This window comes from Staurois parvus, unplaced genomic scaffold, assembly GCF_062004578.1.
Source record: "Staurois parvus isolate SC_StPar_1 unplaced genomic scaffold, SC_StPar_1.0 ptg000845l, whole genome shotgun sequence".
Lineage (NCBI taxonomy): Eukaryota > Metazoa > Chordata > Amphibia > Anura > Ranidae > Staurois > Staurois parvus.
In genome coordinates, this window is record NW_028318641.1 from 35,001 (window position 1) to 61,009 (window position 26,009).

The 26,009-nt window shown below is 44.3% G+C and overlaps 1 protein-coding gene across 1 annotated transcript in view; it reads left to right on the forward strand.

Annotated features, from left to right (window-relative positions):
* Positions 1-26,009, forward strand: part of PCSK6 (proprotein convertase subtilisin/kexin type 6) — a gene marked incomplete at its 5' end in the record, with an annotated part of 254,118 nt that overhangs the window by 14,007 nt on the left and 214,102 nt on the right. The window contains one exon of the mRNA XM_089655547.1: positions 21,729-21,839. Coding sequence (XP_089511673.1) covers positions 21,729-21,839 — 111 coding nt within the window. The remainder of the gene's footprint in view (positions 1-21,728; positions 21,840-26,009) is intronic.

Here is a 26,009-nt window from a genome sequence, read left to right on the forward strand (position 1 = left end):
GCAGCTTGACTGGAAGGCAAGCTGACCGTGCGGGGCATGCACTGTTTTCTTGTGTCCGTTCACACACAGAGCTGTGGTTCTGCTCCGCCCCTCTCTCCTCATTGGCTCACTGGCTGTGATTGACAGCAGCGGGAGCATATTCAGTACAATCAGAACAAGGTGGTTATTGACCAAATGATATCTGCTGCTGTTCAATGCGCAAATGAATATGAAGAGTGACCAAATTTATATCTTTCCATCAAATCGTCTGGGAAAAGTATCCTATGTATGGCCAGTTGCTCAGCTAGTGATGAGGAAGAGACCTCGGAGAGCTGAGACTCTCATGCACAGCGCTGGATCCTGATGTAGCTCAGGTAGGTATTGAGGGGGCTGGGGGAGCTTTTTATCTTCATGCATAGAATAAAAAGCCTTGAGCCTTTAGAACCACTTTAAGTCAAATCTGGTTAGTGCGCGTCGTACAATACAGTATCGCTGTTCAGCTTTGTTAGACTTATAAGAACATCCATTTTAATTTTTATTATATGAAAAGTATTAATTTATATTAAACACACTAGGAGGAAATGTCCAGAATACTTATTAGACAGATGAACATTTTTCTCTGTAGTGTTTGAAAGTCTGGATTCCTCGTTCTAAAACTCAAAGACAAAGAACCTCTAGAAATAGAATCCTGACTGTGAACTCTCTGATCTCGGTGGAAGCGAGATTCATGTATTCAGTGCCAACCTGCATACAATCAGTGGATGGTAAATTATTCTTTAAGAGTCATATGTATAGCAATGCATAATGAAGTGATCGGCCCTATTATGTAAATCTAATTGAGGTGTCATTTTAATTTTTTCACCTCCTGAAAAAGTAATTTGCATGTTTTAAAAGGGCAGAAATTGGTTTGTTAGATGAGAAATGTACAGGTGTTTAATTTTATAAATATGTTAAGTTGGTAGATGATTTGTCTTCTGGAATGTTGCGGTGTGGCGCCTCGGTTCTTTATGATCTGCCATTACATCCATCTTCCTATAATTTAGTCCAGGTACTTTATAATAGTCCAAATTGGCATTCATGGGACCATCCTTCAACTTATTGGGAAATTGTAATGGCCCAGCGGACATCTGGCACCTTTGACCACTTGTCTACTGCAGCAATTTGTTTATCGCACACGTTAAAATAACCTTTTTTTTTACTGGAATTTACCGTAAAGCTGTATTAAACCCAAAAGCAAACATTTATTACTGTACATTGCAGCATATCAATTCTTGGACATGAGGGCTGCAATAAGGGCATCTAAAATGGTAAGCAGAATATATATATATATATACGCTTCCAAAAGTATTGGGCCAAACGAAAAACAAAATGGTCACAACCATAAGATCTACGTTTGAAGAGGGGTCAACAGCGACAAGAATACCATCCCCACTGTAAAGCATGGTGGTGGCTCACTGATGTTTTAGGGGTGTGTGAGCTCTAAAGGCACTGGAAATCTGTGAAAATTGATGGCAAGATGAATGCAGCATGCTATCAGAAAATACTGCTGGACAATTTGCATTCTTCTGCATGAAAGCTGCATATTGGACACTTTTGGACTTTCCAGCACGACACTGAACTTAAGTACTAAGCCAAGTCGACCTTCCAGTGGTTATAGCAGAAAATGGTGATTTTGGTGTGGCCATCAGTCTCCTGACCTAAATATAGTCAAGCCAGTCTGGGGAGATCTCAGACATGCGTTTCATGCAAGATGACCAAAGACTTTGCATGACCTGGTGGCATTTCACCAAGTTGAACGGGCAGCTATACCACCTGCAAGAATTTGGGGCCAACTATTAGACTGCACGCTGTCAATGATGCTAAAAGGGGCAAAACTCCGTATTAAGAATGAAGGGTATGCAGTCTTTTGAACAGGGGGCATTTCATTTGTTTACTGGTCCCAATGTTTTGTTTTATGATTGGGCCGTTCTGTTATGACCTACAGTTACAGAATATGAATCCCATAAGAAATGAAAGAAATGTGTTTTGCCTGCTCTCGTGCTTTCTTTAAAAAAATGGTACATACTGTATATTGCCAAATCTCCAAGGGGATTCAAGCTTTTGAGCACAACTGTAGATACCCCACACACAGCTAAATTAGAGTAAACCTGGTAATCCACATATTCAGCAATAAGTAACGACAATAGAAACAGTACCTTCAATGATAATACTGCGATAACTTCTCTCTAAACAATAGGCTATATTTCTTATAGAGTGCACTCTAAAAGAATGTCAGATTACATTTAAGACTCCCTAAAGAGGTATCTCTTATTATAGACAACAGTCAAAGTTGTTATGAAGCTATCTTGAGTGAGCAGTCTAGCCCTGGTTCTTCAGCCGTCTAACATTGGGGCCTAGTCTTTATGGTGGAGCACATGAGTACCATCCCATTAAAGCCTACATGCAGTAAATAATTCTGCTAGTTAGATGTCCAGTCCCTATGTACTCTGTCTCTGCTAGCAGGAACAGGTTAATGTAAGCAGTGTCCTCTCTCCAGGCCCAGTGATAATGCAAAAGAGGACTAACTGTTCTTACTGAAAACCCTGTTTAACTTATTTTTAGTATTCAAAGCAATCTTCCTCATCCATGTCTCCATGCTTTATTTGATGAGAAATCACTTGGAAACCCCCCTCCCTAGCATTTCTAGCTGCAGCCATCTTGAGTAGGGGCAGATGATTCATGTAGAATTTACTTCCTGGAATCCATGTGCCCTTAGCTCAGGCATGCAGGCAGGAGGGATTGCTTAACTGAGAAAGCCCCTCCTCCCATGAAAACTCTTGGGATGCCAGACATTTTTTTGGCCTAGACCAGAAACCAGGAAATGACGAAATGTAAAAAAAAGTTTAAAACAAGTAGATATAATATACCTTCCCATCTATTTACTAATGCTAGCAACATAAAGATTAAAAATAATAAATTTTGGTTGAGTTTAGTTCTGATTTAATATCAGCTACTGTATGGTGTTTTATAGCAGAAATGACCCAACTTAAATGATAAAATTCAAGTGAAAGGTCCAGGAACAAGTTTGCTAAGGGTATACATATAGAGCACGGGTGTCAAACTGGTGGCCCACCAGCTGTTGCCAAACTACAAGTCCCATGAGGCATTTCAAGATTGACAGTTACTACAAGGCAGAGGCATGATGGGACTTGTAGTTTCACAACAGCTGGAGGGCCGCCAGTTTGACACCCCTGATATAGAGTTTGATGCAGATTCTCCTTTTGCAGTCCATCGTCTGCTACCGTTCAGACACAAGTGATGGTGTGTTGGGTAGGTGCAACGTCATGCCGTGTCAGTAATTACACAGAGGCCCAAAGTGTAGTAATGAACGTATTGAAGAACTTGCAAAAGTACAAACAGCCCAACAGGGGAGCACACTCAGCTGGGAACTCACAGAGCCAGGGGTAGTAGGCTTGAGCTGAAGACAGTGCTTGCCAAGGGAGGTGGAATGCAGCCTGGCAGGTCCAACCAAAGATGGAGCTTGTGGAAGAGTAGACGTAGTCCCTTAGCTTTCCCTACCTCTCCATAACCTCTCCCTACCGATAGTGCTGCCTCTAACAGATGGGTATACGTTCCTCACAGTAGACACTTCTCAAATGTGCCCCAAAACCAGGGGGAAGGGAGCTAAAAAAGACTGCGTGACCCAAGATGGCTACCAGGGTCACCTGGATGCAGCGTATCCAACCTGGAACGCTGTTCCAGGGGACCAAGGAAACCATAGAGAAACCAAGTTTCTCTTGACTTCCCCTCCAGCTGCACCTACAGTGGAAAAACATACCGCACCTACCTACAGGTGATGAATGACGAGCAGAAGACACTGGTCTTCCCGCTGCCTCCTGCCTGTACTTTCTCGGTAGCACTAGAGATGACTCTGATTTAATGTAATACTGTTATTTTCCAGCTCTCACCTTCCAGGATCACTTGGCAACCAATTAAAAGTTTCAGAAATTTACATTAAAGGTAGAATTCGGTCAACCGTGGGAAATTTGCATTAACGGGACGGAAGCACAGCTTGCCTGCTGCATGGCTCTAGTTTTTTTTTTTTCCATAAATCTTGTTCATCTTTTTGCTGTGCTTGCTAATTGCTGTCATCCTTATTTTCTGAACGACTGTAAATCTGACTTCATAAAAATTCAGGTTATGAGAACCTGAGGTATAACTGAAGGCAAATTTATTATTTTTTTTTTAGTTTTGGATAGAGTGGGGAGGAATTAGAACCCTTGTCAGGTTTTTATTGCGGTCTGTGGGAAATTAGAGAGATTCACCCTATTTGTCTCTATTTTGGATTGTCACTAGAACAGAAATATGGGCAAAACCATCCAGTGGGGACCAGGAATTTTGTCTCACTTCCTGTTTTGGCTATGGGACAGAAATTGAATGGAAATCTCTCCTATGGAACACAGAGGGTTATAACTTTCCCTTACTCTATCCACATTTAAATAGAAAAGTTTTGCCTTCAGTGATACTTTAACATGTTCAGTTCCCAGAGAGATGTTTGGAATCATTTTAGTATTTCTTACGATGGGAGCACCCCAGAACTACTCAATAATCGCTTCCCATCCCTTAGATTGAAGTGGCTATACCAGGATCATGGTTGAGGCTGGGCCGCTCCTTCACTTCTGCACAGATGGAGCCCCGTGAGGTCCTGAGCTTTTCCTCCCTTTCCAGTGCCACTGCCTGGAGGTGAGCCCCTTGCAAACTGGGCCCCCTCCCAGGCTCCTGCACCTCAGTTATCTCACTCAATTTTCCACCAAAACTCTCCCACTGCTGAGCAGGCTCTCTTACTCATTAACCGCTTCCCATCCCTTAGATTGAAGTGCCTATACCAGGATCATGGTTGAGGCTGGGCTGCTCCTTCACAACAACACAGATGGAGGCCGGTGAGGTCCTGAGCTTTCTCCCTTTCCAGTGCCATTGCCTGGAGGTGAGCCCCTTCCCAACTGGGCCCCCTCCCAGGCTACTACACCTCAGCCTTCTCACGCCATTATCCACCCAAACTCTCCCACTGCTGAGCAGGTTCTTTCACTCATTAACCGCCTTTCATCCCTTAGATTGAAGTGGCTATACCAGGATCATGGTTGAGGCTGTGCCACTCCTTCACTGCTACACAGGTGGAGGCAGATGAGGTCCTGAGTTTTCTTCCATTTACAGTGCCACTGCTTGGAGGTGAACCACTTCCCAACTGGGCCCCCTCCCAGGCTCCTTCACCTCAGCCTTCTCACTCCATTTTCCACTCGATCTCTCCCACTACTAGGGCTCTCTCACATTTCGGTGTTCCCTGGCCCCATGCCAAGCCTCCTGCTTGGGGATTGGCCAGGGTCCCCTAAGTGTGCAGGCCAGCCCCTCCTCACCCCCATCCACTAATTTTAGATTCTTCTTCAAGATTCTAGAGTAGGGGGGAGTTCTCAGGGGACTGGCTTGCAAAGCCTCTCAGCTCTGACCCTGCTATCTATCACACCCAGGTTGCTACTCAGCCCTCCTAGCTGAAAAAAAAAATTAAACTCTAGCTCCCACTGGCTATCTAGAAGGGAACTGCAAGAAAAAGGCAGGTGGAGGCGCCACTAAGTGCAGTATTAAAAGACCAATTTAATAAGCAAACGGTGTTAAAGAAAGAAATGTCGCTTATCATAATGGTTACAGTTGGTCCTTCCTGTCCTAAGGATCATCCAGTGTGTGTCTGAAGCCATGGAAGGCGAGACAGAGATACAAGGATGCCGCTGGACAACCAGAAGTGCCTGAGTTGGCTTGGAACGTACATGAGGTGGATGTGACGTCATGGGGGGAGGAAAGGTCCGGTGACTTGGAGGACAGGCTATGCGCTCTCAGCTCTTGCCTGTGGCTGTCAGTCTTGCAATGCTCATTGGACTTGCAATTTGTCAACACTTGGAGGGCCATAGTTTGGAGACCCCTGTTCTAGAGGCCTGGAAGCACACTGCTGTATCACACTACTTGTGGGCACCGCAGTGTCTAGGCGGACTACAGATACGTGTGTGACTTTTTTTGCAACAATTCAATTAAATAAAGTAGAAAAAGCAAAGTGAACATAAATCACTCTTATGTGATACAATTCTCAGCAAGCAGGAAAAAAAGGGAAGGCGGCTAGTAGGAAATCCAGCTGCTGCGACCTAGGCGGCTGACCCTGCCAATATGATCTGAGCAGCGATTTAGCCTCTGGATCACTTTTACAGGCAGCAGAAAGGAGGTTCGGCAGCATCCGGCTCTGGACTCAGCGAGAGGAACTGATGATTGATGAGAAAATTTATTTAGCAGTTTATATTTACTAAAATAATTGCATTTCCATGTTGTGTGTACTGTGGGAGACCAGATATAGTGAATGCAGGGTCCGGGGAGACCAGGTATAGTGAATGCAGGGTCCTGGGAGACCAGATATAGTGAATGCAGGGTCCGGGGAGACCAGATATAGTGAATGCAGGGTCCGGGGAGACCAGGTATAGTGAATGCGGGGTCCTGGGAGACCAGATATAGTGAATGCGGGGTCCGGGGAGACCGGATATAGTGAATGCGGGGTCCGGGGAGACCGGATATAGTGAATGCGGGGTCCGGGGAGACCGGATATAGTGAATGCGGGGTCCGGGGAGACCGGATATAGTGAATGCGGGGTCCGGGGAGACCGGATATAGTGAATGCGGGGTCCGGGGAGACCGGATATAGTGAATGCGGGGTCCGGGGAGACCGGATATAGTGAATGCGGGGTCCGGGGAGACCGGATATAGTGAATGCGGGGTCCGGGGAGACCGGATATTGTGAATGCGGGGTCCGGGGAGACCAGATATTGTGAATGCGGGGTCCGGGGAGAGCAGATATAGTGAATGCGCAGGGTCCGGGGAGGCCGGATATAGTGAATGCGCAGGGTCCGGGGAGGCCGGATATAGTGAATGCGCAGGGTCCGGGGAGGCCGGATATAGTGAATGCGCAGGGTCCGGGGAGGCCGGATATAGTGAATGCGCAGGGTCCGGGGAGGCCGGATATAGTGAATGCGGGGTCCGGGGAGGCCGGATATAGTGAACGCGGGCTCCGGGGGGGCCGGATATAGTGAACGCGGGCTCCGGGGGGGCCGGATATAGTGAACGCGGGCTCCGGGGGGGCCGGATATAGTGAACGCGGGCTCCGGGGGGGCCGGATATAGTGAACGCGGGCTCCGGGGGGGCCGGATATAGTGAACGCGGGCTCCGGGGGGGCCGGATATAGTGAACGCGGGCTCCGGGGAGGCCGGATATAGTGAACGCGGGCTCCGGGGAGGCCGGATATAGTGAATGCAGGGTCCAGGGTTTAACACTTTAAGGCTGGGATCTCCTCTTCCTGGACTAGAATCCCCCTGCTCCAGGCCTTAAAGTGATACTAAACCCGGACCCTGCAATCACTATATCCTCCAGTCTCCCCGGACCCTGCAATCACTATATCCGGTCTCTCACAGTACTCAGAATATGGAAATGCAATTATTTTAGTAAATATAAACTGCTAAGTACCTTTTCTCATCAACAGTTAGAGCAGTCTTGTGACTTCAGCAGAGCACTGGTTAAAGCTTGTAGGAGGAGTTTTCTTTCTGCTCTAGGAAGATGCAGAACCCCTGACCTCTGTCTGGATGGTGCTGATTGGCCCTGTGCTGATCACATGCACTCTCCTAAGAAAAGGAAAAAAAAAAACCTCTCAAGCAATGCACACCAAAATGAGCATGTGCATGTGACTACAGATTCAGTCTGTATCAGGTGGTCATTTCAACAAGAGAAGGAGCAGAGAAGAAAGGATCTTAGAGCCTTTTTACACAATGCAGAGGATTAACCCCTTAGGTTACACAGTGAGTATAACAAGCATGCTTTACTGCATACAGTCAGGTCCATAAATATTGGGACATCGACACAATTCTAACATTTTTGGCTCTATACACCACCACAATGGATTTGAAATGAAACGAACAAGATGTGCTTTAACTGCAGACTGTCAGCTTTAATTTGAGGGTATTTACATCCAAATCAGGTGAACGGTGTAGGAATTACAACAGTTTGCATATGTGCCTCCCACTTGTTAAGGGACCAAAAGTAATGGGACAATTGGCTTCTCAGCTGTTCCATGGCCAGGTGTGTGTTATTCCCTCATTATCCCAATTACAATGAGCAGATAAAAGGTCCAGAGTTCATTTCAAGTGTGCTATTTGCATTTGGAATCTGTTGCTGTCAACTCTCAAGATGAGATCCAAAGAGCTGTCACTATCAGTGAAGCAAGCCATCACTAGGCTGAAAAAACAAAACAAACCCATCAGAGAGATAGCAAAAATATTAGGCGTGGCCAAAACTGTTTGGAACATTCTTAAAAAGAAGGAATGCACCGGTGAGCTCAGCAACACCAAAAGACCCGGAAGACCACGGAAAACAACTGTGGTGGATGACCGAAGAATTCTTTCCCTGGTGAAAAAAACACCCTTCACAACTGTTGGCCAGATCAAGAACACTCTCCAGGAGGTAGGTGTATGTGTGTCAAAGTCACCAATGAAGAGAAGACTTCACCAGAGTGAATACAGAGGGTTCCCCACAAGATATAAACCATTGGTGAGCCTCAAAAACAGGAAGGCCAGATTAGAGTTTGCCAAACGACATCTAAAAAAGCCTTCACAGTTCTGGAACAACATCCTATGGACAGAGGAGACCGAGATCAACTTGTACCAGAGTGATGGGAAGAGAAGAGTATGGAGAAGGAAAGGAACTGCTCATGGTCCTAAGCATACCACCTCATCAGTGAAGCATGGTGGTGGTAGTGTCATGGCGTGGGCATGTATGGCTGCCAATGGAACTGCTTCTCTTGTATTTATTGATGATGTGACTGCTGACAGAAGCAGCCGGATGAATTCTGAAGTGTTTCGGGAATATTATTTGCTCATATTCAGCCAAATGCTTCACAACTCATTGGACGCTTCACAGTGCAGATGGACAATGACCCAAAGCAGACTGCAAAAGCAACCAAAGAGTTTTTTAAAGGAAAGAAGTGGAATGTTCTGCAATGGCCAAGTCAATCACCTGACCTGAATCCGATTGAGCATTTCACTTGCTGAAGACAAAACTGAAGGGAAAATGCCCCAAGAACAAGCAGGAACTGAAGACAGTTGCAGTAGAGGCCTGGCAGAGCATCACCAGGGATGAAACCCAGCGTCTGGTGATGTCTATGCGTTCCAGACTTCAGGCTGTAATTGACTGCAAGGGATTTGCAACCAAGTATTAAAAAGTGAAAGTTTGATTTATGATTATTATTCTGTCCCATTACTTTTGGTTCCTTAACAAGTGGGAAGCACATATGCAAACTGTTGTAATTCCTACACCGTTCACCTGATTTGGATGTAAATACCCTCAAATTAAAGCTGACAGTCTGCAGTTAAAGCACATCTTGTTTGTTTCATTGCAAATCCATTGTGGTGGTGTATAGAGCCAAAAATGTTAGAATTGTGTCGATGTCCCAATATTTATGGACCTGACTGTATACAGACTGATTGTACTGTTGTGGGTTTAGTAACACTTTAAGCTATTTATGCTCCCTCCCAGCCACCTACTGGGCATCCTTCCCATGGGATTGGCTGGGACCACATAAATATTCATGTCACGGTTGCCGCCACCAACATGCGACAATCGCACGACCGCGACTAACAGTAATACGTCACGCCCGCGGCGTCAGACCCCAGACCTTTTCACCAAACTAGTGACCGAAGGACCGGCTGAAAACCGCGGAGTGACGCGCGTAACAAGGCCCCACCCAGCTGCACCCTGCACAGCGATTGTCCAGCTAATGGGCTACAATCGGTGCCTGCAGCCTGAATGCGCTTGTTACTGGGTCGGGTTAATTACGCAACTAACCCTTCACTGCCACCACCGTCTTTTTTTGTCGGAGAAGAAGGAAACTCTCGTTATCAGATATACACTATAATGATTGAAAAGTCGCCTGTCCAATGCGGACCCTGCGGGCCAATTGGGCAGAGAATTAAACAAACACAGTAGCGTCTCTTTGAAAGGCAGGAATTCGTGAATTGCAAATAAGCGCTTAAAAACAGTTTAACACTTTCAGAAAGAAAGATTTATTACTAAAAGAGTCAAACAGGTGCAATAAAATATTTACAAAGAGATGTCACGAAAATATATACTGTGTGTGTATATATATATATATATATATATATATATATATATGCATATATATATATATATGCATATAATGGTACAGCAAAGAGATAATAGGAAGGAAGTTAAAGGGTTGAGTTACTTGCCAATATGTCTTGGTTTGTAAGCAGATCCAAGTGCAGAGCAGGAAGGGTCTTTGATCTCCTCTGTTACGATGTTAAACTCAGGAGATGTGAGTAGCTCCAGGCTTGCCAGCCTGTCTCTTTTTAAAAATCCCCCTGCAAAGGGGGGGGGGCTCTGAATACTGGCCATTACGCTGTTTTGGGAGGGGTCAGGAGAACTCTGAATTAGAACCAACATCTGTCATAATCCATGACATGAAACATAGGGGAAAAAAAAACCTGACTTGAGGAATGTTCATTTCATTCTGACATCTTTACTGTTAGGTTCAATGAGGTTTCAACTTCTTTCAAGTCCTGGAGAAGCTGCCCTATCTGTTTTATGATGGGTGAGCCTACACAAGGTCTGGGATCAGTGCTTTTAGGTGAGAAAGGTTACACTTCCGCAGACTGCCTGGCACCGGACTAGGGATGCTTTACCCTGTGGTTGACCCCTGCCATCTGTCACTCAGGAAGGGAGGGGGGTAGGGAGTGAATGATCGAGGAATACCTCAAATAAAAAGAAAAAGGAAAAAGGGAACTCCGCGTCCTCTCTGAGCAAGTTTGCTACAATTCAGACTGGAGATTTGACTCTCCCAGCCCACTTCTTTCCAGAACCATGCAGAAGGCTGGGGGAAGCAGTCAAACCCACAGCCAGTGGAACTCGGCAAACCAAGCAACTCCACTGACTACAGGAGAGCTTAAATGTACCTAACCTAGCACCTAACTAGGAGGGGGGCGACATGATGAACCTGAACTTTAGGAAGGGGGGGGAACTAAATTCTTTTTTTTGCGATTCTGTTCTAGGGAGGGGAGAGCAACACTTAGAAAAAAGGGTGAAGGTTCTCTTTAATGTAAGCGAATAAAGTGTCTGCTCCCCGCAGTCCCTCTGTGTGATGTTTTTGGATGCGGTGTACATCCTGGTATTTAGTGCGGTCTGTGTAGGTGGATCTACCAGCAACACTACATAAGATTTGCAGATTTCTATTTTAAGTCTGATTTAATAAATGCTAATCGGGGAAAAGCGACATCTCATCAGCCTCACGAAGTGTGAATGTTGCTGCGATTTCATTTCTCTTCCTGCCATTACATTCTAGTATGTCAGATCCGCCTTGTAGCGTGTCCCAAAGTGATCCCAGGGCGTCCGCCTAAAATATGTTCTTTACTAAGTCTGGCGTTTTCTGATATTTCTTGATGAGATCTCCTCTTTGCTGAGCTCTCCTAGGTGTTCCCGCATCTCGGCTTATTTCTCGGTGATGTAGAAATTAAAGCTGAACCCCGGGCATAAAGACTTTCATTTAAAATATTTTCCTCAATAGTCACAAAGCGATATACATCATCTTGGTGGGCACTAAATGCTTTTGCAAACCCAGATATTACCTTGTAAAATAAGCATTGACATCATCACTGTGCTGTACATAGTCTGTGCAGACTGCGGAGCTTTGGAAGGAACCCAGCAGGCTCCACCCACTACAGGCTGCCTGCAGTAAATGAAGGGAAGGGGCGGAGACGAGACCAGTCATCCTACACAAGGAGAAACAGCAGAGCTGTGGGAGGGACCAAACAGGCTCCACCTACTACAGGCTGCCTGCAGAAAAGGAAAGGAAGGGGTGGAGATGAGACCAGTCATCCTGCGCAAGGGCAAATGGCAGAGCTGTGGGAGGGACGCAGCAGGCTCCACCTACTACAGGCTGCCTGCAAAAAATTAATGGAAGGGGTGGAGATGAGACCAGTCATCCTGCGCAAGGAGAAACAGCAGAGCTGTGGGAGGGACCAATTAGGCCCCACCCACTACAGGCTGTGCAGAAAACTTAAAGAAACGGGTGGAGATGAGACCAATCATTCTGCACAAGGAGAAACAGAGCTGTGGGAGGGACCACACAGGCTTCACCCACTATAGGCTGCCTGCAGTAAACGAAAGGAGGGGGTGGAGACAAAAGCAGTCATCCTGCGCAAGGAGAAATGGCAGAGCTGTGGGAGGGACCCAGCAGGGTCCACCTACTACAGGCTGCCTGCAGAAAAGGAAAGGAGGGCGTGGAGAACACAGTCATCCTGCACAAGGAGAAACAGCAGAGCTGTGGGAGGGACCAAACAGGCTCCACCCACTACAGGCTGCTTGCAGAAAACTAAAGGAGGGGGTGGAGACAAAAGCAGTCATCCTGCGCAAGGAGAAATGGCAGAGCTGTGGGAGGGACCCAGCAGGGTCCACCTACTACAGGCTGCCTGCAGAAAAGGAAAGGAGGGCGTGGAGAACACAGTCATCCTGCACAAGGAGAAACAGCAGAGCTGTGGGAGGGACCAAACAGGCTCCACCCACTACAGGCTGCTTGCAGAAAACTAAAGGAAGGGGCGGAGACAAGACCAGTCATCCTGCAGAAAGAAATGGCAGAGCTGTGGGAGGGACCAAACAGGCCCCACCCACTACAGGCTGCTTGTTGGAAACTGCAGGAGGGGGCGGAGACAAGACCAGTCACCCTACAACAGGGAGAGAGCAGCAGTGAGCGGTCTTTATTATAGGAAGCTCCTGGGCAAGACTTTCCTGCTGGATTACTGCAGAGATGGGGCAGACTACACATGGCTCTGATATGTAGAAAACATTTGCCTACCGTGGACTTTCAGTTTTAACTGTTTCAGCTTTAACCACTTATCTACCAGATCAGTTTCCAAAGAGCGAGTGGTGCCCAATGGGATTGTAAATATTTTCCCTGCTGCTATAAATCACTTTCACGCCTGCTGAAAGCACTGCCCCCAACCCCCTGCCCAACAGCTTCTGCCATGTTTTATGGGATCTACGGTCTCCTCTGCTGGCCTGGAACTTTCATGGTGGGGGGGAGATCGATGAGCATCTGTTCGCTGCTCCCCCCTCCAGTGAACAAGCACCAAAATCACTTCTGGATTCAGAGCGGTTATTGCCAAACTGTAGCCGGGGAAGCAGCCGCAGGGGAGACATCTGGGATCTATTAGATGTCTGATGTTTCCCTAAAGAGAACCTGTCATTACAGGGCGCTATCACACAGCACATATCACAAAAAAGTTAAGTGTAAAAAAAGGAAGTAACATAATGAAAAAAAAAGACCAAAAAATCCAGAAAAAATTGTTAGTGTTTGTAAAGGTACGTAATTTTTTTACCTTAATGTATTCTCTGAATTTAAGGTAAAAAATGTCCCCAACCCCACTCCCCCACCAAATACTTGAGTCTTTACTCGATCCAGTGCTGTGGCTGTCTGAAGCTGCTCTCTCCTTGTATTAACAGGACAAAGAGGCGGGAGCCATTGCTTGCAAATCCTAAAAGCAGGGGGTGCTGCTGAGCCATGCTGTGTGCTTCTATGGATACACACAGCCCAGCTCAGGAGCGAGTGCAAACATACAAGGGCTACTCTAGGCTCAGGGGTGCATGATTTATATTGCCCAACACCCAGGACATGTAGTTCTGGGTGCTGGGCAGGTGTTGTTTTTTCCTTTTTATTTTTTCTTCCATTTTTTTTTTTTTTTTTTTTTTTTTTTGTGGTTTCCATTTTTTTTCCTTTTTTTTGTTTTGTTTTTCCTTTTTTTGTTTTTTTTTTTTTTCCTTTTTTTTGTTATTCCTTTTTTTTGTTATTCCTTTTTTTTGTTATTCCTTTTTTGTTTTTCCTTTTTTTTTTTTTTGTTTTTGCTTTTTTGTTGTTTTTGCTTTTTTGTTTGTCCCATAGAAAATCTTGTTAAATGGACTGTACAGCGTTTTTGTGAACCTAGGGTTAGGGCTGAACATGTTCCCTCTCCTTCGGCGACTTGGTGATCTGAGCCCTCTGTGTGACAACAGCATGGGGATAAGTTCCCCGTACCAGCTGTCATTTTTTTTTAAATAAGCGCTGTATAAGTTTACGGCGCTATATAAGTACTTGAAATAAATAAATAACTACCACGGCGCGGTTGTGCGCTCTGGTAGATCTGGTTGATTCTAGTATGAAATTGCCCGCCTGTACAATGTACAGGTAGACAGATCACACTGACAGACTGCAGGAGTCCTGCCAGGTACCAGCGATCTGCTGCTCACTGGTGCAATGCTTTTACAGGCTCCTAAAAATCAAAAAAGAAATTAAATACGCATTTTTTTTATTTGCCAAAAAAAGTAATTTATTAATTTAAAGGTGGACTTCTCCTTTAACCAATTCAATACCGGGCAATTTTCCCCCTTCCTGCCCAGGCCATTTTTCACGTTTCAGCGCTCTCACACTTTGAATGACAATTGCGCGGTCATACAACATTGTACCCAAACTAAAATTTTATCATTTTCTTCACACAACTAGAGCTTTCTTTTGGTGGTATTTAATCACCGCCGGGGTGTTTATTTTTTGCTAAATTAACAAAAGACCAAAAATTTAAAAAAAAAACAGTACAAATATCCCCCAAATTACCCCTTTTTGCAGAGTAGACAGTCTGACGTACTTCATAAGAGGAATGGCGAGTTTTTTGAAGTTGTATTTTTTTTGTAATTTTTCAGAAAATTAAAAAATTTAAAAAAGTTTCACTATTTTTTTTTTACATATTGTCACCAGTGCAGTACAGCGTCGTCATATAACTGGCATGGCGGTGATCAGGGACACTGACTGGTGACAGTATGAAAAAAAAAAAAAAATTATATATTTTTTTCTTTTTTATTATTTGTTCTCATATTTTTTTAATTTTTTTTAAGATTTTATTTTCATATTTCACTATGACCAAAGTAGTACAATGTTACCATAGTAACATTGTACTACTTTGGGGAAGTGATCAGTATTTTTTTTTTTTTTTTTTTACACAATTTGCTTATAGCAAAGAATTACTTTGCTATAAGCAAGCATTTACCTGAATGACATTGATTCATTCAGGGTTTTTTTTTGTGCTTAGCTGTGATTTGGCCACAGCTAATCACATGACAGGTGCGTTTGATTAGCTACACCCAGGACATGTAGTGCATTTGATTAGCTGTGACCATTCACAGCTAGGCAGTAGTATACAATGGATGGCATGAATGAAGCCATCCATTGTATACAACTGTCATGTGACCTGCTGTGATTGGTCACAGCAAGTCACATGGTACCGGCAACGGGGCCAATACTCAGATCTGTCATCAGCCGTGTCCGAGGTACACGGCCGGTGACAGATCGCGCCGCTCTGCAGGAGCGCAATCTGCGCATGTGTGGGAGGATGCCATATGGCGTCCACCCGGAACGCTGATGACATTTGTCGCCCGCCATTTGGCCATAGGGCGGGCGGCAAATGGTTAATGGAGCGGACACTGGAGCTTGACTGGCTGCTCAGCATGCGCTTTTACTGAGCACCTAAGTGCGAGGGTGACCTGAAGGAGTTTTTTTTTCTCATTGGGGTCGGCGCCTCATTTACTTGCTCAACAAATGCGCTTCTGAGTGTAAAGAGAGCCTGACACTCCCCTTTCCTGACAAGCACCCAATCGGTGCTCATTACACTGCAAGGTCCCTCCCCTCCCTGTTAGACCCCAGGTGCGGTGCTGGAGACAGTGAGGGGAAGAGGAGGAGATAAAGCACGTTACGTTTTTAAAAGCACCTCAGATTTAAATACGGTTTTGGTTAGAATCATTTTTTTTTTTTTTTTCAATCAGGACAAGTAGATTGGAACCCCAATTTAGTCCCTGGACAAGTAGTTTTTTAATAAATTTCCACACCCTTGAGGTGATCATTGTACATTGCAGGGAGTTTAACAAACTTTGTAGCAGATTTCTACCTTGTGTTGCTCAGAAGAAATAGCTGTATGTTCCACCATGTCCTTTAGGATGGCCATACACTATACAATTTTCTGTCCAATTTCTGCCCAATTTCCTTTAGGTTTACCTTCACCTATGTAGTGCAAGGGCCTGCCTAATTGGATACAATTTGAAAGTGTTTAGGTTTGACCTCATTTTATGGTTTTTGATCTAAAACCAAATTCTCTAGAAAATTGTATACTGTATGGCCAGCCTTAAGCCGGCCATACACTGGTCGAATTCCGAAACTTGGAGAGAACTCTGGACCTTTTTCTGCTCATTGTAATTGGGATAATGAGGGAATAATACACACCTGGCCATGGAACAGCTGAGAAGCCAATTGTCCCATTACTTTTGGTCCCTTAACAAGTGGGAGGCAAACTGTTGTAATTCCTACACCGTTCACCTGATTTGGATGTAAATACCCTCAAATTAAAGCTGACAGTCTGCAGTTAAAGCACATCTTGTTTGTTCATTTCAAATCCATTGTGGTGGTGTATAGAGCCAAAAATGTTAGAATTATGTCGATGTCCCAATATATATGGACCTGACTGTATAATCCAAACAGAAATGAGGATGAGCTGTGACCTGGAAAGAAAATAAAATTCTTGGCCATGAAAATTCTTTTCTGTAGCAAAATGAGGTGAAATTGAAGGCTTGGTTGGTTGAATTTCAAAATCAATTTGGATGCCATCGGGTTACAAAACGCACAAAATTTCTGATTTTTTAAAGAAAATTTGTACAGAATTCGACCCGCGTATGGCCTGCATTACAGACTGGAACGGAAGGATCTATGTCACTCTGAAAAAATTTTCCTTCGACAGTCTTTTCTAAGAATATTCCTTGGAAAATCGTTTCTAAGAATTTTCGTATGAATTTCGTGTCATTAGCGGGCCACAGAAACAGCTGATTTTCGTGCGATCATCGAATTTGAGTGATCGGGCATGTCGGAAATTTTTTTAAAAACGAACAATTTTCTAAACAGTGGGAGAATCGCACAAGAAATATCCAAACAGGCATGAGCTGTGACCTGGAAAGAAAGTAAAATTCTTGGCCACGAAAATTATTTTTGAATTTTCTTTCGAAAATCTTTTCTAAGAATTTTCGTATGAATTTTGAGCCATTAGTGGGTAACAGAAACAGCTGATTTTCATGTGACCGTCAAATTTAAGTATTTGGACATGTCGGAAATTTAAAAAAAAAACAAATTTCTAATCAATGATGGGTGAATCACACGAGAAATATAATCCAAACAGAAATGAGCGTGAGCTGTGACCTGGAAAGAAAATAAAATTCTTGACCACGAAAATTCTTTCTGTAGCAAGATGAGGTGAAATTGAAGGCTTGGTCGAATTTCGAAATCAATGGTGGCGCCATCGGGTTACAAAACGCACAAAATTTTGGATTTTCTAAAGAAGATTTGTTAAGAATTTGACCCACGTATGGCTTGCATTACATTCTGGAATGGAAGGATCTGGTTCATTCCGAAAGAATTTCCTTTCGAAAACCTTTTCTGAAGAATTTCCTGTCGAAAACCTTTTCGGAAGAATTTCCTTTCGAAAACCTTTTCGGAAGAATTTTCCTTTCGAAAACCTTTTCGGAAGAATTTTCCTGTCGAAAACCTTTTCGGAAGAATTTTCCTTTCGAAAACCTTTTCGGAAGAATTTTCCTTTCGAAAACCTTTTCGGAAGAATTTTCCTTTCGAAAACCTTTTCGGAAGAATTTTCCTTTCGAAGACCTTTTCGGAAGAATTTTCCTGTCGAAAACCTTTTCGGAAGAATTTTCCTTTCGAAGACCTTTTCGGAAGAATTTTCCTTTTCGAAGACCTTTTCGGAAGAATTTTCTTTCGAAAACCTTTTCGGAAGAATTTTCCTTTCGAAGACCTTTTCGGAAGAATTTTCCTTTCGAAGACCTTTTCGGAAGAATTTTCCTTTCGAAAACCTTTTCGGAAGAATCTTCCTGTCGAAAACCTTTTCGGAAGAATCTTCCTGTCGAAAACCTTTTCGGAAGAATCTTCCTGTCGAAAACCTTTTCGGAAGAATTTTCCTTGTCGAAAACCTTTTCGGAAGAATTTTCCTTGTCGAAAACCTTTTCGGAAGAATTTTCCTTGTCGAAAACCTTTTCGGAAGAATTTTCCTTGTCGAAAACCTTTTCGGAAGAATTTTGTATGAATTTCGCGCCATTAGCCACAGAAACAGCTGATTTTCGCGTGACAGTCAAATTTGTGTGATCGGGCATGTTGGAAATTAAAAAAAAAACCGAATTTCTAATCAATGATGGGAGAATCGCACGAGAAATATAATCCAAACAGAAATGAGCGTGAGCTGTGACCTGGAAAGAAAATAGAATTCTTGGCCACGAAAATTATTTTCTGTAGCAAAATGAGGTGAAATTGAAGGCTTGGTTGGTCGAATTTTTGAAAACAATGGTGGAGCCATCGAGTTGCAAAACACACAAAATTTCTGATTTTCTAAAGAAAATTCGTTCAGAATCTGACCCGTGTATGGCCCGCATTGCAGACTGATTCTGAGTGGACAGATCTGTTTCATTGTAATCCGCTGATGTACTCGGTGTCTGATCTCTTTAGACGCAGTATCCCCCATGGGAATAGCCCCCTAAATTATTAATCATTGGTGGCTTCATAAGGGATTCGAAGGTATGTACTCTGCTTACCTTTTGATTGTGTCAAACCTTTTAAACTTCACGTTTGTTGAGAGAATAAAAAGCAAACCCCTCTGGGAGATCGATGTACATTTCACCTGTTTCTGCTCTGAAGCTGTTCCTCCACGTCCTTTACAGACCGATTCTAAATGGGAGGATCTGGTTCATTATCACCTGGTGCACTTTGTGTTCTCATGAGGAAAGTTGCAGTGTCTGCATCCCTTTAAGATATTTAACCCTTGGGGAGTATCATCAAAACTGAAATTCTTATTGCAGATGATGTCTGAAATCTAACCTGTATCTTAGTGTAGACTTCTTTGAAAATCATTGAGCCAATCACACAATCGGGAAAAGACGTGTCGGGGAAGTGGGAGGGAGGGGGTGTTCCGTACTCCAACTGTGTAGAAAATGCCTCCAGTTTTCCATATTGCATTAAATTTTACAGGAACATTACAATGTCTTGTGTAACAATTGTATATGCTATATATTTTTTTTTTATGTGCGTTTTATTTTTTTCAATGAAATTGATGTTACCCTTTAGGCTTGGTACTGTGACCTGAAAGCCTTTACCAGGCGACTTGATACACGACTTTGCCATGTTTTGTTTTTTTTTTAACACCAGTTGGAAAATATTTTTTTTTTTTGTTAAATTTCATTTCATTTATTGAATTTCTAACGAAATCCTAATTTTCATAACAAATGGAATTAGAAAAGGTCAAAAATTGATCTACCGATTCAAATTCTGTGTAAACAATAGCTGGTTGCTAAGGAGATGGCCAAGAAGCTGGCTGCTGCGTCCTTAGCAACCAATGACTCTTCAGCTGTCAGCTGCTTTCCCACTGACAGCTGAATGTAAAAAAACAAAAAATGCATGGCTCCCCCCCCCTCCATATCAGGCCCTTTGGGTCTGGTGTGGATGGGGGGACCTCCACGCATTTATTTTACATTCAGCTGTTAGCAGAAACCAGCCGACAACTGATGAGTTATTGGTTAAGGACGCAGGAGCTGGCTTGCCGGCCCTACCCTTAACAACTAGCAATTCGTAATACAGAATTCGGATCGGTTGATTAATTTTTGACTGATTCGAATTCCATTTAGGATTTCCGATTAGGATTTATTTAGAAATTCAGTAAATGAAACAAAATTTATAGAAAAAACTGTTTTTCTCCATTTGTTAAAAAAAAAAAAAAGGTATGTGTTATCCAATTCACATCAATATAGATGAGGATCCGAATTGGAGGCGACTTCCATTAAAGTCTATGGGCACAAGTCAGATAGACGTCGCCTTGAAGTAGTACAGGAACCATTTGTTAAGTCGGAGCGACTTCAGTACTGCTAACTAAGAGGGCTCTCATTGAATAACATGGGATTTCACATGTCATGCGACTTGGGGGTCTCACTTCGGATACCAAGTCACGCCAGTCTCCCCGCATTCACTATATCCAGTCTCCCCGGACCCTGCATTCACTATATCTGGTCTCCCCGGACCCTGCATTCACTATATCTGGTCTCCCCGGACCCCGCATTTACTATATCTGGTCTCCCCGGACCCCGCATGCACTATATCTGGTCTCCCCGGACCCCGCGTTCACTATATCTGGTCTCCCCGGACCCTGCGTTCACTATATCTGGTCTCCCCGGACCCTGCGTTCACTATATCCGGTCTCCCCGGACCCCGCGTTCACTGTATCCGCTCTCCCCAGACCCCGCGTTCACTGTATCCGCTCTCCCCGGACCCCGCGTTCACTGTATCCGCTCTCCCCGGACCCCGCGTTCACTGTATCCGCTCTCCTCGGACCCCGCGTTCACTGTATCCGCTCTCCTCGGACCCCGCGTTCACTGTATCCGCTCTCCCCGGACCCCGCGTTCACTGTATCCGCTCTCCCCGGACCCCGCGTTCACTGTATCCGCTCTCCCCGGACCCCGCGTTCACTGTATCCGCTCTCCCCGGACCCCGCGTTCACTGTATCCGCTCTCCCCGGACCCCGCGTTCACTGTATCCGCTCTCCCCGGACCCCGCGTTCACTGTATCCGCTCTCCCCGGACCCCGCGTTCACTGTATCCGCTCTCCCCGGACCCCGCCTTCACTGTATCCGCTCTCCCCGGACCCCGCCTTCACTGTATCCGCTCTCCCCGGACCCCGCCTTCACTGTATCCGCTCTCCCCGGACCCCGCCTTCACTGTATCCGCTCTCCCCGGACCCCGCCTTCACTGTATCCGCTCTCCCCGGACCCCGCCTTCACTGTATCCGCTCTCCCCGGACCCCGCCTTCACTGTATCCGCTCTCCCCGGACCCCGCCTTCACTGTATCCGCTCTCCCCGGACCCCGCCTTCACTGTATCCGCTCTCCCCGGACCCCGCCTTCACTGTATCCGCTCTCCCCGGACCCCGCCTTCACTGTATCCGCTCTCCCCGGACCCCGCCTTCACTGTATCCGCTCTCCCCGGACCCCGCCTTCACTGTATGGAAATGCAATTATTTTAGTAAATATAAACTGCTAAATACCTTTTCTCATCAGCAGTATATAGCAGTCTTGTGTCTTCAGTCAGTATCCAGCTGAGCACTGGTTAAAGCTTGTTGGAGAAGTTTTCTTTCTGCTTTAGGAGGATGCAGAACCCCTGACCTCTGTCTGGACAGTGCTGATTGCATGCACTCTCCCAAGGAAAAAAAAACTCTAGTAATACACACCAAACTGAGCATGTGCAGACTCCATTTGATAGGTCTTATCAGGAGATAAGAGGGGAAGGATCAGATCAGTCAGGGTCAAACAGCCTTTTTACACAATGCGGAGGATTACCCCCTTAGGTTCCACATTGAGTATAACAAGCATTCTTTCCCTCATCTACAGACTGATTGTACTGTGGTGGGTTTAGGAACACTTTAAAGCTGTAACTGTAGAATGATTTGTAAAGTAGCATAAAAAATGTTTGCAAGTATAGCTGTGTTTGGTTGTTTTCTTACGTATTTTATCATTTTTATATTGAATATCTGGCCGTCATCTTGTGAAATTGATCTGATTTCCCCCGTTCTTCCATACAGGTGGAGTGGATGCAGCAGCAGCAAGTGAAGAAGAGGGTGAAGCGGCACATCCGAGCAGATTCCAGCCTTATGTACTTTAATGACCCCATCTGGTCAAACATGTGGTATCTGGTGAGTGCGCCAATCTACACATTACGTGCTGGCAGGACAGAGATCCCACTTGTGTGTGCCAAGTGCTTCGATGTCTGAACATTCCAAAAATTACATCTGCATTCACTTCCATGTAAACAGTGGCTTGTGTGATGAAGGCATTATTCAGCCATGTGATTTATTGATTTCAGGTACTTATATAGCGCCATCAATTTATGCAGCGTTTTATATATTGTACATTCACATCGGTCCCTTACCCTCAAGGGGCGTACTATCAAAGGCAGGGCTTGAAATTTCCGCTCGCCAATGGCGAGTGGAAATTATGGTGGGGCGAGTGTGTACCCAGGACAGTCTTGCTGAGCAGGCTCGGAGCTCAGGCCGGATCTGTCATTGGCACTGGGAGCCGTCAGGCTGCTCAATAGCTGAGCGCAGTGAAAGCAAAGCAAGGAGTGTGTGCTGTGCTCTCTGCCTCCCCCTAGAGTGCAGTACCCGGATCTGTGAGTGAACAACGAAGTACTGCAACTTTTTATGGAGGATGTGTGTGTGTTTGTGTATGCATGTACAATTGTACATATGTCTGCGTGTATGTACATGTATGTTTCTGTACATCTCCCTCCCCCTCCCCCCTTAGTTGTGTAAAGTCATGTTAAAAAGGTGTGTTTTTCTGCGTTTTTTTTTATTGTTTTTGTATTAGCGTTTTGCGGTATTTTTTCTCTCGTTTGCGGTTTTTATTTTTTTTACCCAAAAAAAATAAACATTTTTTTTTAGTCCAAAAATACTGGTTTGCCTCGTTTTTTAGCGTTAGAGCGTTTTTACTTCTAAAGAAACTCCCCTGGAAACCCACTAGTCCTGGGGGGTTTTTCCCGCCAAAAAGCATTGGTTACAGTCTCTGTGCATGGACACATAGGATAACATTTATTTGCTGTAGACAAAAAACCTCAAAAGCCAAAAACAGCCGCTGTAAAAATGTCCCGTGTGCATGAGGACTTAACCACTTCCAGTCCGGACACTTTCACCCCCTTCCTGTCCAGGCCAATTTTCAGTTTTCAGCGCTATCACACTTTGACAATTGTGCGGTCATGCAACACTGTACCCATATGAATTTTTTTGAGACAGATAAAGCTTTATTTTGGTGGTATTTATTCACCACTGTGATTTTTACTTTTTTTGCTATGTAAATTAAAAAGTCCAAAAATATTGAAAATAGTGTTTTTCTTATAAAATTTTGCAAATAAATAGTATTTCATCATAAATCTTGGCCAAAATGTATTCAGTTATATTTTTAGTAAAAAAAAATAACCCAAATTAGTTTATAACCAAAAATTATAATTTTTAAACATTTTTTTTTTTTACTATAATTTTTTTATATTTTTTATTTATTTTTATTTTACATGCTGTCACCCTAGCAGTACATTGTCACCATGGTGACACTATACTACTTGTGGGGGGTGATGAAGATTTTTTTTTTCGGTGCCTGCGTGGGTTTCCTCCGGATACTCCTGTTTCCTTCAACACTCCAAAAGACATGCTGGTAGGTGAATTGGATCCTGTCTAAATTGTCCCTAGTATGTGTATGTATGAATGTGAGTTAGGGACCTTAGATTGTACACCCCTTGAGGGTTAGGGACTGATGTGAATGTACAATATATATGTGCTGTGTAACTTGACGGTGCTATAGAAGTACCTGAAATAAATAAATAAATAATTGAGGAACACAGGCCACACTGCTCTGTTATTGACCTTATTTATTATTTCAGGTACTTGTATATCGCCGTCAATTTACGCAGCACTTTACATATATATTGTACATTCACATCAGTCCCTAACCCTCAAGGGGCGTACAATCTAAGGTCCCTAACTCACATTCATACATACACATACTAGGGCCAATTTAGACAGGATCCAATTCACCTACCAGCATGTCTTCGGAGTCTGGGAGGAAACCGGAGTACCCGGAGAAAACCCACGCAGGCACAGGGAGAACATGCAAACTCCAGGCAGGAGGTGCCGTGGCTGGGATTTGAACGAACGACCCGAGTACTGCCAGGCGGAAGTGAAAACCATTTAGCCACTGTACTGCCCAACTACTTACTCACAAAACTGAGGCACGATGGTTATATGGGGACTGGTTTAGCAGTTGTTTGCCAATGTCCAAACCTCCTGAAGGCAGCAGTATAACCCACAGATACAAGAATTACTATTAATGGACTTCAAGAAAAAGATTACGATACGGTAAGATTTACAGAAAGTACAAGAAGTCTGCTAGTACTCCATTACAGATTATTACCAGATGTGTGTCATTTGTTTTACATTTATTTAGATGCTTTATTTCCATTTTTACAAGATCTTTCTTAAAAGATTCTGTATCTGGAAGATTATTATTTTTTTTTTAAAGTGTAAGTTCACCTTCAGGAAGCTTTTCCAAAAAAAAATCCTTCATTGCAATTCCATATCCAAACAATAGTACACAGCAGAGCTCCTCCTATTGTAAATGGTGAAGGTTCTCCCATTATAGATGCATCTGCTGGAGCCCTCTCCAGTGAACAAGCTCAGCCCTCCTTCCTCTCAAGCCTGCTTGTTTGCATTTAACAAAGCACATGTGCAGTGTACAAAACAAAAATGGCGACCAACACAACCTATAACTGGCCTTTACAGTAAGGTGCACATGAAAGGGCAGCGCACATTGGAAACAAAATATTTCCCAGCACGCTTACCTGCCAGCCTGCAAAACAATTGAATGGACCCTGCCTAACAGATTGTTAAAAACAGAGGGTTTTGTTTGCACACATTTGCAATTATATGCGTAAGCTGCAGTGCCCATTACAAGGGACCTCTGTATATACTGTGGTCCTAACTCTCCAATGTTTAAGCCTTCATAGTAGGAGCATGTATAAGAATGGATAGATTAGGTGCAGGCGTGCCTGAAGGCAACCTACCGCTCATTCCCAGCAATAGCACAATGGTAGTCAAAGCATACAGTGCTTCCCTGCACCTAACTCAACCAACTGTACAGAAAATGGCAACCTCCCTAACCTATAACTGGCCTTTGCAGCAAGGTACACATGGAGGGGCAATGCAAACAAACAAAATATTTCCCAGCACACTTGCCAGCCAGCCTGCAAAACAACTGAATTGACCCTAACAGTTTGTTAAAAACAGAGGGTTTTGTTTGCACACATTTGCAAATACATGTGTAAGCCGCAGTGCCCATTACAAGGGACCTCTGTATATACTGTGGTCCAAACTCTCCAAATTTTCAAGTCTTCATAGTAGGAGTTTATATACGATAGATTAGGTGCAGGTGTTCCTGGAGGCAGCCTACCGCTCTTTGAAGGCGCAGGGGTGACCAAGTAATAGCACTATGGCAGTCAAGGCATCCAGTGCATCCCTGCACCGAGCTCAACCAACTGTACAGAAAATGGAAACCTCCCCAACCTATAACTGGCCTTTGCAGCAAGGTACACATGGAAGGGCAATGCAAACAGACAAAATATTTCCCAGCACACTTACCAGCCAGCCTGCAAAACAACTGAATTGACCCTTGTCTAAAAGTTTGTTGCTTTTATTTTGCACACATTTGCAAATATATGTGTAAGCCGCAGTGCCCACGACAAAGGACCTCTGTATATACTTTGGTCTTAACTCTATAATTGTAGAGCCTCCATAGTAGGAGCACATGTGTAGCGTGTCCTCTCCTGCAGTTTGAATGAACTGTAGTGTCTGCTAGGGTGTATATTGTGATATTCAGCCCATCCTGCAAATGACTGGTGGGAGGGGAATGAGGGTCCAACTTTTTTTTTTTTTTTCTAGAGACCCTCAAAAGCTGCATCACTTATGGGCGGACCTTCATCATTTACAATAGAAGAAGCTCTGATATGTACTATTCATTGGATCTAGTATTTCATAGGGGGATTTTTAGAAAATCTTCCTGAAGGTGAACTTATACTTTAAAGCAGAGGTCCACTAAAAAAAAAAAAAAAAGTCAGCAGCTGCAAAAACTGTAGCTGCTGACTTTTAAAATACAGCCACTTACCTGTCCCTCGGCCAAGCGGTGTCCTCACCACCGCTGGTTTCACTGGCCACCTTCTCTCCCTGGCAGCGGCATGTTAAGTGTGGGCACTCGGCTGTGACAGCTTGCGGCTTCACAGCCGGGTGCCCACTGCGCATGCGCTTTGTGAATGGCCCGTAGTC